The 12,651-nt window shown below is 43.2% G+C and overlaps 1 protein-coding gene across 2 annotated transcripts in view; it reads left to right on the top strand.

The window, feature by feature from the left end:
* Nucleotides 1-12,449, top strand: part of FER1L6 (fer-1 like family member 6) — a 106,102-nt gene extending 93,653 nt beyond the window's left edge. For both annotated transcript variants that reach the window (XM_066623238.1, XM_066623239.1), the window contains exons 40-41: nucleotides 7,389-7,489; nucleotides 10,647-12,449. In XM_066623238.1, coding sequence (XP_066479335.1) covers nucleotides 7,389-7,489; nucleotides 10,647-10,833 — 288 coding nt within the window. In that variant the 3' untranslated portion in view covers nucleotides 10,834-12,449. The remainder of the gene's footprint in view (nucleotides 1-7,388; nucleotides 7,490-10,646) is intronic.
* The last annotated feature ends 202 nt before the right edge of the window (nucleotides 12,450-12,651 follow it).

Raw genomic sequence — 12,651 nt, 5'->3', positions numbered from 1 at the left:
AGGTACTTGCAGAGAGCGTCTATCCAGAATCGCAGTGTGGATTCCGAGCCAACAGGTCCACCACTGATATGGTATTCTCCCTTAGACAACTGCAGGAGAAATGCAGGGAACAACGACAGCCACTCTTTATAGCCTTCATAGATCTCACAAAGGCTTTCGACCTGGTCAGCAGAGACGGCCTCTTCAAGATTCTCCCCAAGATCGGATGTCCACCCAGGCTCCTCAGCATCATCAGATCTTTCCACAAGGACATGAAGGGCACTGTTGTCTTCGATGGCTCCACATCAGACCCTTTTGACATCCGAAGCGGAGTGAAGCAGGGCTGTGTTCTTGCGCCAACCTTGTTTGGGATTTTCTTCACTGTCCTGCTGAAGCAGGCCTTTGGAACTGCAACAGAAGGCATCTATCTCCGGACCAGATCAGACAGAAAGCTCTTCAACCTCTCCAGACTGAGAGCAAAATCCAAAGTCCAGCTGAAATGTCTGCGTGACTTCCTCTTTGCCGACGATGCAGCTGTCACTACCCACTCTGCCAAAGATCTCCAGCAGCTCATGGATCGTTTTAGCAAGGCCTGCCAAGATTTTGGACTGACAATCAGCCTGAAGAAAACACAGGTCATGGTTCAGGATGTGGACTCACCTCCCTGCATTACAATCTCTGCACATGAACTGGAGGTTGTCCATGACTTTGTGTACCTTGGCTCAACGATCTCCAACACTCTTTCTCTCGATACCGAGCTAAACAAGCGCATCGGTAAAGCAGCTACCACGTTTTCCAGACTCACAAAGAGAGTCTGGTCCAACAAGAAGCTGACAGAATATACCAAGCTTCAGGTCTACAGAGCTTGCGTCCTGAGTACTCTTCTGTACTGCAGCGAGTCATGGACTCTTCGCTCACAACAGGAGAGGAAACTGAGCGCTTTCCACATGCGCTGCCTCCGACACATCCTCGGCATCACCTGGCAGGACAAAGTTCCAAACAACACAGTCCTGAAACGTGCTGGAATCCCTAGCATGTATTCACTGCTGAAACAGAGACGCCTGCGTTGGCTCGGTCATGTCGTGAGAATGGATGATGGCCAGATCCCAAAGGATCTCCTCTATGGAGAACTCGTGCAAGGAAAGTGCCCTACAGGTAGACCACAGCTGCGATACAAGGACATCTGCAAGAGGGATCTGAAGGCCTTAGGGATGGACCTCAACAAGTGGGAAACCCTGGCCTCTGAGCGGCCCGCTTGGAGGCAGGCTGTGCAGCATGGCCTTTCCCAGTTTGAAGAGACACTTGGCCAACAGTCTGAGGCTAAGAGGCAAAGAAGGAAGGCCCATAGCCAGGGAGACAGACCAGGGACAGACTGCACTTGCTCCCGGTGTGGAAGGGATTGTCACTCCCAGATTGGCCTTTTCAGCCACACTAGACGCTGTTCCAGAACCACCTTTCAGAGCACGATACCATAGTCTTTCGAGACTGAAGGTTGCCAATACTGTAATACTGTAAGAACATACAAGTAATCAATTATTCTCCCCTCGCCCCGATTCATTAAACTTGGCTTTGTTCTCCATTTACAAAGTGCACGTCACAAAAACACATTGCTGCTTTTAAAATTAAGAATATACAACTAGTCCATTCCCCACAGCAACACCCCATTTTCCCCACCCCCCCACTGCATGTACAAGGCACACAAAAAAAGCACATTAAATTAGCCACAACCTTTATGTATAGGACACACACACAACTCATTGTGGGGGAGGGGGATAAACTGCTACTCAAGTTGAAGATGAAAGTCAGTGCACTGGCAGCATGGCAAACTGGATCACAGGCCACTGTTGGGCATGGTTTTGGAAGGTGGAGGGAGAGGAGAAGAGACAGAGAGAGGTAAGAGTGGAGGGTGGATGGATGCTGCGTTGCTACCTGCATGGGGGGGGGGGGAATGGAACCATGCTGAATGCTCCCAGCACCAGCAGGCATGTTTGCAGGACCAAGTTCATCAGACTGCAGTGCTGTTGTTGCTTCCACATGATGTGACTGGTAGGAGCTCTAGGCAATGCTGCTCTGAGAAGTTGGAGGGATGCCACAACAAAATCGGAGCTGGATTGGAGACTCTTGGGGTCCAGAATTGACCCGTGAGCTGTAGTTTGCCTGAAACTGCAATGATGCCTGTACAATCCAAGATCATGAAAAGCAGCTTTCGATATGACTGGCTGATGCTACTCATGGAAGCTTTTAAAAATATGCATGATGTGAATTCTCAGATATCACACAGGTTAGCAGTACAACCTTTTGGCATATTATAAACCCAAATCCTGTCTCTTTCTCATTATTCTGTCTCTTTCTTACCCTCTGTTTCCTCTGCACCATCGCTGGCTTAGGGCCATGCTACATTGTCTGGTAAATGTGTGAGTCCTTGTCTTCCCTTTTTATTTTTTGTTAAAAAGCACGCAGTGGGCATGTGACTTGCTGCAAAATCATGCAGGCGTATATGACAGCTTTAGCTCTTAACTTCCAGCTGCAGTTTCTTTCACAGTTTTATCCTAAACAATACCTAGAACTGAATTTCCAAATTTGAAACCAGTTGAAGTTTTTCAAAATGTCAGTGATGCACAGATTGGGAGATGCAATCGGGATAGAAACTGCAATGGAGGCTTATAGCCAAAGCCCTCTCCTTTCTGTTGCAATTTCCCAGTGCTTTGCATGTGCCCCACTTGTGGCTTAATAACAAAAAAGAAAAGTAGGGACAGGCTCATGTATTTATCATAATGTGTTTTTCTCTCTGGACCTAACTAGACAAGAGGACACAGACCCATGACTGGAATGTCTGTCTCTTTAAATGTTAGCAAATCATAGCGGCTGGATGGTGATTCAGAGAAAGAATACAGTGCTGTGGAGGCAGGGGATTAAATTTCCCCAGGATGATTTTCCCAAATTAGAATCACATCTGTTTTTTGCCTGTCAGCGGAAACTTGTGTGTATAGCCTATGCAAATGCTAAATACGTTTATCCTTCTTAGTAATTATTAGTATTTGTATTTAGTATTTAGCAGCTTACTTTCAAAACCTCATGCAAAAGAGCACACCTGCATACATTTTAATAACCTGGACAATTCCATTTTATGTGTGAACCACTGGTCTACCTTGACTAATATTGTCTATTCTGACTGGCTGTGACGCTCCAGGGTTACAGGCAGAGGCCTCCCTTTGTACCAATGGGCTATGGCCTCCCCCCCCCCTTCTGCTTCTACTCACCACAGGGAGAAGGAAAGTGCTGTGGATGGCACAGGCTTTGCCAATGTGCTTTTCAAACCTAGTTTACCACCTTGAGGAGTGGAATTTAAAAAAAACAAACTGAGATTATGGGAATGCCACATTCTGCATCCAAGAATCGGGGACTCCCCTTGCACTGTGCAATTGTGAATAGACACAGTAAGGAATGGAGCTGCAATGTTCACCATTCCAAATAATTTCAAGTGTCTCCTGATATTTGATACACTTTGCAATTTTGCCCACTAAGCACCTGTGGCTGTTTATTTCTGCATGGTTCACCCTGGGATGAAAATTACATCTTCTCAAGATGAATAAAGAAGTGCTTTCTAAAGCTCATTGTTGACCAAAATGAATAAGTCAGTGTGCCAAGTCAGAGAGAGCTTCACCAGGCCAGGAACATGGGCAGCCTGACTCAAATACAGAAGCTCATATTAACACCATTTAACTATTGTCTCAGTGCATTCCTTTGGAACCTCTGCTGCAATGAATCCAAGTAGCAGAGTAGTGTCCTACCATGCTTGAGCACCCTCCTCCCAAAGAAGGACACTTCAGGAACATAGAGGAAGGAACACCTCGGGTTAGGAGTCTCTCTGGCTTGTATAAATTGTATAAGTCACTTCAGTGACTTAATTCATCATTTACTTAGCATACAGTAAATGCAATTACACAGAGAGGATTATGGACGATTAAACAGCAATAATTTATTCTGAAGCAATTTATTAAAATTACATGCAAATAGACAGTAGGGTGATGCTTTTATTGGGACCAATCAAAAAGTCAAACAGAATTCTTCATCAGGATGGATGGCAAGTATCTGTGATAGGACCAGGGGGAAATGGAGTGTGGTGGAGAGGTGCTCCAATAGCCTGCAATTTGTAAAATTTAATTTTTCTTCTAATGGACTGACATGGCAACCTATAAAGTAGTGAAAAAATGCTGATTCCACAAGGCGTTTTTTGTACTGTTTAAAGCACATAATTATAATTCCCCTAATTACTTTTTTCACATCTCAGATTATATGCTCTCTTTGCAATGAATTGTGATTAATTCAAAGAAGTTACCTTTTTAAAAAAAAAAAAAATCAAAGTTCTCCTTGGTTAATCAAAGTAAAAAGTGGATGGAGTAAAACATAGGGATGTATGAATTTCATTGGTAGAATTGTAATGGAATTTTGCATTACAAAAAGTCTCGACTTTCCTGTATTCAAACAGCATATTTTTAGCCATTGCTGTTTCACAGAGAATACATTGGTTGGTGAAATACCAGATGCCAAGAGTGGGCTGATTAGGTCTTCCCGGCAGAACCTCAGTTTCCTGCATGGATGGCCAAGCTGGTGGGCAGGGAATCAGTGCCTCCCTCTCTTCTAGCCCAACTTCTAGCAGTCCTGCTCAGTTCCCTCTTGGCTTTTGAGATTTAAATAGCCAAGCTTTCTTCTGCAGCTAAACGTGCTTTTAATAATGACTTTTTGCTGAGGATTTTCTTCTAGAGAGTCCCTATCCCCTTCTTACTACTATTTCCATGTTTTTCTGGGGATAAGGAATGTAAACCTCCACCTCTTTAATTCTCTTGTGTTGCTATACCCATATATTGTTGATAATGCCAGTTTATAAATGGAGTGAGTTGTGGGTTTGAGCACAGTACCTAAAGACTTGATCTTGGCCTTAATTCAATTGCTTCTCTTCAGGTTGGGATCACGGCACCTTCGGGGGATCTGTCCTGTAAAGTAGAGAGGATAATCTGGCAGATATACAGGCATGCACCACTTAACAATGAACCACATATATGACCGTCAAAACACAATAAAGATGCTCTTAATGAGGCAATAGCATCTCACATAGCCTGCAGCAGAATGTCTGTTTACACAACAACAGAGAGGCTCTTAATGCAAAGAAGAGGCAATCTATCGAAAGTAGCCTGTGCAGCCAGCTAGTGTCTGGCAGGCAGTATCTGTTCACACAAAAAGGGCAATAGATTGGACTGAATGTTCACCTAATGACCTAATCACATAACAATGGGGATTGGATAACATATCCCCATCGTTAAACGGCGCACATCTGTATAGAACGGATTCCCTGAAGGTGCTGCAACCCCAACATGGAGGCCTCCTATCTTCATGCGTGACCCTTTTCCAAGGACCTTCCCACACATTTGAGCTTATTTGCTACAGCAAGATGTGATGATGGGCCACTAACTTAGATGTCTTCTAAAGGGGATAAAAGCAATTTATGGAGGGCCAATCTAGGACTGACACTTGGCTATGACATGTATAGGGAACATATATGCACAGAGAGATAGTACACCTATTGCTAGGGTGGGATGGGAGATCTGCAGGAGAGAGCTATTGCCTTAGCACCCTGTATGTGGGCTTCCTGGAGGGGTCTGGTTTATCACTGAGAGAGACAGGATGCTGGGCTAGGTGGACCTCCAGTCTCATGCAGTCGGGGTCTTGCATTTCTGAGTGGAGAGATAGACAAAAGAAACTTTACCCCTTTAAAGAAAAAGAGTCTTATTCTGCACCTCACAAGCCAGCAGAGGTGCAAAAGGGAAAGGTAGAATTGTCCTGATCTTCATCTTAGCTTTATGACATACCCCCTTTTCTGTGTCAGGGATGCTTTGCTGCTGCTGGCTTGCATTCTGGAATTATGCCATAACTACTGAGAGGAATCCGACTTCACACATGAATCCAAATCACAACTGACAACTAATAGCTGATCAAGACCATCACCCCTCTGTTCCCTTTCACTAAAAACCCAGTCTGGGTTTGATGTTTCCCTTTCATCTCAGTGTTGCTGGCTTTTGCTGATCTCCATATGTAACAGTTGATGAAAAGATCTACTTCTTTTTAGGACACCCTAAGGCCCAGAAGGACAAGGTTGCAATACTTACAATGGCAGTGTTGAAGAGGGAATTTTGGGTAGTTTGCCTTGTGTCATGGTATAGAAAACTGTATATTTTCTGTGTAAAACTGTGTAATATACACAGGTATAGAATAACTGTGTATATTACTGAAATGCCCTCTTCAACACATCTGTTAAGGAGTTGGAACCCCATCCTCCTGTGTATCTAGTCACCCTGATCCCATAACATTCTTTGTTCTTCATTGCTTGATGATGATCACTTAATGTCTCTTCAGTGGGCAGTATTTCTTAAATTTCCCATTTGAAGTTTGTGGCTCTCTTACTAGAATACTGTAGAATACTAGAATACTACTAGAATACTGTAGATCTTGGCAGCAGGCTGGATCTTTGGGGCTGTACTGAAGGGAAAATGGACCCAAGATTGGACCCCTAGTTTTACCCAGAGTTCTAGCAGGCAAGGAGAGTAACGTTTCCTAGGCTGTAATTCTAACCTCACTTTCCTGGGAGTAAGTCCCATTGAACACAATAGGACTTACTTCTGAGTAGATCTGGTTAGGATTGTGCCCTCAGTCATGAAAACAAAAGCATTCTTCTTCCTTGTGTTTTTAGATACTGTTGATGCAAGAGGGAAAGGGCCCCCCCCCCTCACCCCTGTCTACCAGGGCAAAGGAGTAAGGTACATTAGAAAGTATTTGTATTGGCAACCTTCAGTCTCAAAAGACTATGGTATCGCGCTCTGAAAGGTGGTTCTGGAACAGCATCTAGTGTGGCTGAAAAGGCCAATTCGGGAGTGACAATCCCTTCCACACTGGGAGCAAGTGCAGTCTGTCCCTGGTCTGTCTCCCTGGCTATGGGCCTTGCTTCTTTGCCTCTTAGCCTCAGACTGTTGGCCAAGTGTCTCTTCAAACTGGGAATTCAGCTGGTGCAGTATAGCTGCTATAGGATGGAACTATGAATCAAAAGTTTACTGATTCAGATCTCATTTTCGCTATGTACTTACTGGGAATGTTACTTGGGCAAACCTCCCTCTCACACACGAATATGGTCAAAAGAGAATTATACTAACAGAAAAAATTGTTGTAAGAATGTGAAGGACTAAATAAATGCCAAGCATTTTATTAATAAATATTGTATAAGTGCAGTGAGCCAAGTAATTTATTATTTAGCCAGCTTAGCTTATTCTTTATATGACTATTTTACATAGCACAAAAGTGTTAGTGATTATGAGACATGTAAATGCTACTAACTAAAACAGACTCTTTCCTCAATCTAGGGCAAAGTGGAAGCTGAATTTCATTTAGTCACAGCAGAGGAAGCAGAGAAAAACCCAGTAGGCAAAGCTCGGAAGGAGCCAGAACCTTTAGAAAAGCCAAAGTAAGTCATGGTGCTATCCATCTGTTTTTCTCCTGGACAATGCAGGAATTGAATTCAACCCTGTGATCAGGTCTGGAGCTCAAAATTTGGGAATGGCTAGGAAGGGGAGCAGCTTTGTGGGACTATGTCCCCCCCCCCCATGCCTCCTGCCTCTGTACTCCTGCTCATATTGTAAACCATAAAAGTCATTGCTCAAAATTGGGTGGGTGGGAGCAAAAGGACATGCAGCTGGCTCCCTGTTTTGCCTTTTTTTGCCCCTGCAGTACTCCTGGCAGCCAGCATTTCTCCTCCAATCCCTACACCAAGTGGCACTGTGTCATCACATCATCTTTCTGAAGGATGTTTATGGGGAAAATGGTGGTCCCCACTGGCATGCATTTTCCCAGAATCCCCATGGGAATGTTGATATTGTGGTGCTTGAAAGGAGGGGTTGTGGGAAGAAGTGGCACTTGCAGTCAGGGGGTATTATTACTCTTTCCAATTTTGTGCTCCATGCCCTCCAGAAATATGAAAATGCCTTCCCATTTCTGCCACCTGTGAATAAGGTAGCAAAAATGGGGGAGGGGGAATTTCAGCTCAGCCTTGGGCCAAATTCATGAAATAATTGTTGGTTATATCAAATAACTGTATCTCCTCCATCCAGTCCTATGTGAAAATAGCAACATGTACTAACTCTCTCATCGTCAGAACTTCTGATCATCTAATTTTGTGGATGTTCCCCTAGGGTCATTCAGAAAATGAGGTTGCATTTTCTGACCTTAAGACAGTAGCATTTTCCATAATTTCTTCAGCAGATGCACAGTGCTAGAACAGCGTAAAGGGGAAGAAGAAGCCATTGCTTGCCATGATAGATCATTTTAATTTTCTGGTTTTTATTGGGGCATCTGCAAAAGGTTGAGACTTGTTTGTGAAAGAGATGATATACTGTACCAACTTACAGATTCCCCAAGGAGCAGATGCTGTGAGTCAGATGTAGGCTGCACCATCTACCCTGCAAGTAGCTTCATTTTGTGCATATTACTTAAAGCAAAGTTACTCATCACAGTGCAAACATGAGATTCCCCAAGCCCCTTGTTTGCCTTGTATTGCTAATTAGGGCTGGCACTGAAACTTTGAAAAAAGTGAAATTCAAAGCACATTTCTGGGTCTCTGTCAAGAAGAAACATCTCAGAAGTTTCAAGGGAGTTTGAATAAGACAAGCAGAATTTCACAGGAGGAGGAGTTCTGCATAACTCTATCAGGGATGGGCAAACATTGGTAAATTTGGCAGGTCAAAAGGGGTGTGTTTAACTATAACTACACTCACTGATCTCTCTTACAAATGTGTCATTATAACACTCCCCCCCCCCCTTTACCTGGGCTCAGAGAGTAAAAATAAGTCCAACTGGAGGAAAAGTACCCTGGGATGCAGCAAGCAAAATAGAACCTACAAATTTTGAGGTTGTATCGCTTTGACTACCTGGTGCAAGAAGCAAACAATGGGGGAAGGGTTTTTTCTTCATGCTCTGCTTGTTGGCAGGGAGTAGAATGTGGCACCAAGTGACTTACTTAGATACGTATAGTAAGTGAAATTTTTGCCAAGTAATCAAGCTCCAATTCTCACTTCGCCTTGTCTCTGGGTCAATCAGAGGGCTGAGCCTTTCAACTCTGAACAGTTTCCTTTCTCAAGGGGCAGGCAGGCAGGTGCCAAGTTTCTCAAGCAGCAGAGAAATTCTGGGTGATTGATCACTTTCCATATTATGTTTCAGCTTTTTTACTGTGCTGGTTTTCAATCACTGGTTCATAAATGAATTGATGACCGAAAACTAGCTCTTGGTGGGGCTTTCACAGCCAAGTAGCTACCTCCCTTCCAGGCCGTGCATTCTGGAGCACGGCCTGCCTTTTTCTGCAATTATTCCATTCTTTTTCAAGTATCCCTAAAGGTCCTGCTGAGTGTCCCTGGGAGTACACGAATACCAGGTTGGGAACCACTGGTATGTTGTTTACAGTGCACTTACTCTGATAGTGTTTACAAAAAGGTGGTGAAGACCAGAATTTTAAAAAGAATAAAAATGTATCTTATGATCTTTTACTGTGATTTTAATAAATTAGAGACCACAGTTCTTAGGTAACAATTAGTGGTAGGTTATTTTTCAGGATCTGGCCTCGGGTAAAATCAGACAAAACTATAGTCAGACACCCCCCTAAGTTTAACCCCCAACTTATCCGAGGATCATAGAAAATTCCATGATTGTTGGCTCAAAACTTGCCCTCGACTTATCTGTGGGGTTGACTTATAGGCAGGTGCCTGCGGTGCATAACTTTGCTCTCATCTAGCTTCATATGCTAATTTCAAGTTAAACAATGCTTATTCAAGCCGTCTTGCTTACAATAGCACTGTGGCATTTGCGCCTGCAGCCAGCTTAGATAGGTTTGCTGGAGCAAAAGATACATTGCTGAAATGACCATTCATTCATTCATTCATTCCTACTGCGGTGCAAGAACTATATCCCACACTGCACTGGTGATGTCTGTATACAAGAACCACAGAGGATGGGGAGATTTCATGACTCACTCTCATGCCTGTGCCACAGCACAGTACAGGATCCAGAAACATGGAGGTGGCCCCTGCACCACCACAATGTACGCACTGATTCTATGTAGCAGTTGGAATATTCAGGCCCAAGTCCTAACCAACTTTCCAGCACTGGCATAGCTGCGCCAATGGGATGTGTGCTGCATCCTGTGGGTGGCACTCACGGAGCCCTCCTAAAGTAAGGGAATTTTTGTTCCCTTACCTTGGAACTGCATTGCCCTTACCTCAGTGCTGGAAAGTGGGTTAGGATTGCACCCTCAGAACTGTAAAGAATTTGTTCCTGCAGGCTGACTGTTCCTTTAAGCCTTCCCCCCCCCCCTTCATATCTCAATGACCATTTGAACATTATTCTGGCAGGAAGGTAAGAGAAAAATGCTCTACTGCAGTTAAGTAATTGTTTAAAATGCCTGGTACTGTAGTGTATCTTGTTTCAATGTGCATAGAGATGAAAGAGAAAATATATTTCCCTTTCCAATTTCCTTTGCTCTCCAAAGTTAAAATGATAACATAATTACTTTTGGATGTAGATTAATCTGACAATGCTAATGATTTCTTTTTTTCTGTTTGCTATCCTTACTCTAGCCGGCCTGACACGTCCTTCTCCTGGTTTGTGAACCCTTTCAAGTGTTTGTATCACCTGATCTGGAGAAATTACAAGAAATACATCATCATTGGACTGATTCTGATCATCTTGATGATTTTCTTAGTACTTTTCATCTACACTCTGCCTGGGGCCATCAGTCGTAGAATTATTGTGGGAAAGTCTTAGAAGACTTTGTTGTTTCCCAGCTGTGGCCATAGTAATTCAGGAACAATTAAAAACTCAACTTTTCCCTGTGCTCAGAACAAAACATAACCCTGTATTTTAGGTGCATGCAGATCACTCTGCCATGGAACTTGGGCCAAACTAGACACAATGGCAGCAGTTCTGTGGTTTTAAATCCAGATCCACCCTAATCACACAGAAAGAAGGGGTGGGTGTTCAATTTTAACAGCAACAGGAGTACTGTACAGGATGCTAAACCCTCCCTTCTCCTCCTCAATACCCCTGGTTCTTTTCCCCAGGAACTCTTTTCCAGTGTTGGCTGTAGGCTTAAGTTGCAGCAAGGTTTTGGGAAAGAGCTTGCACACAGTCAAACAGAAATTCGGGAGAGTTTGGCACTCCTCACCAACATACTGATGTTGTTATTAACATTAGAGCCCCTGTTCCCTCTTCCTACTTGATTGAGGCAGTTGCAGGTTTAAACTAAGGCTAAGGCAAAGTTGGGGACCAGTTTAGCAATTTTAAGGAGATGTAAAAGGGGACCTTTACTTGCAGCAGAAGCATTGGCTGCCATATTGTTTTTTCCCTAGAAGCACTTATAGATCAATATGTCATGACATAGCATGATTCCAAGTTTTAGATGTCCTTGTTCTGATTTTTTTTTGTAATTATTATGAGCTGCCCTAAATCCGTATAGCGAAGGGTGGGTATACATTTTACAAATTTCCAGGGGACTTTGGGGGAAACATGGCAGCTGTTGGGTGGATTGCTGCTGCTGCTGTGAAAAAAGGCAAGGCAGGGTTGTTTGAGCCCCTTTTACTCCCCCCCCCCAAGCTCCCTCAAAATTTGAGTTGAAAATGCTTAGGCAAGAGTTTTCAGCTCAGCCTTAGTTTAGGTCTAGTTTAGTCTTAGTTTAGTCTAGTCTTAGTTTAGTTTAGTCTTAGTTTAGTCTTAGTTTAGTTAGTTAGTCTAGTCTATAGTTAGTTTAGTTTAGGTCTTAGTTTAGTTTAGGTCTTAGTTTAGGTCTGCCAACATCATGCCTACTCTGGCCCTTGGAACCAGCCAACTAACCAAGCTGTAATGTTCATGACTATGCAGCCATCTCAACATTTTGAAGTGAGATTCTGAGTGCAAGTAAGATTTTGAGTTGGGGTGAGGAAGGAGATTAAAAAATGGTAGCACTGGAACGAATCAATGCACTTGTGCATGCAAGGTGATATGTGCATGATCTGGTGCTGCACCTTAGCACTGATATTATGTTCCAATATACATAATTGTGATTAGATTGTGAATATACAGATTGTGAGCCTCTTTTGGACAGGGAACTCTCTCTTCATATAATTAGTAAACCGCCTCAAGGACTCTTTGTTGAAAAGTGACATTTAATATTAAATGCTGAATTCTTCTCAATCATGTGTATAAATATGACCTCACATTCAGTGCAAAAGATTATCTGTGATGATTATGGAATGTTTTTCAAACTTTCACACGGCTGCTAGTATTATTATATATGTCACATGATTTTTATTAAAATGAAAAGCAGCAAGCAGACATTTCCCTAGAATGGTTCAAATCATTTCAAGAAAAAGAAATGCATCTGCCCAGAAACATGATGTGGTACGTTTTGCAGGGTAGAAAGAATGCAACTCAAGAAATCTCGGTACTCAGGAGTGAAAGTTTGCAGGCTTTATTTCATTGCAAGCAATGGGCATCTCAAGGGACTCTTGTCCAAAGCATTGAGAGCAATTTTCCAATATTAACTGGACCCTTTATAGCATTCTGGGTTCTTTGTTTGAAAATGTAGACTTCCCATTGGCTGAAGTT

This window comes from Tiliqua scincoides, chromosome 4, assembly GCF_035046505.1.
Source record: "Tiliqua scincoides isolate rTilSci1 chromosome 4, rTilSci1.hap2, whole genome shotgun sequence".
Lineage (NCBI taxonomy): Eukaryota > Metazoa > Chordata > Lepidosauria > Squamata > Scincidae > Tiliqua > Tiliqua scincoides.
The sequence above is the reverse complement of the archived record's forward strand: the minus strand, read 5'-3'. Positions and strand labels throughout refer to the sequence as shown.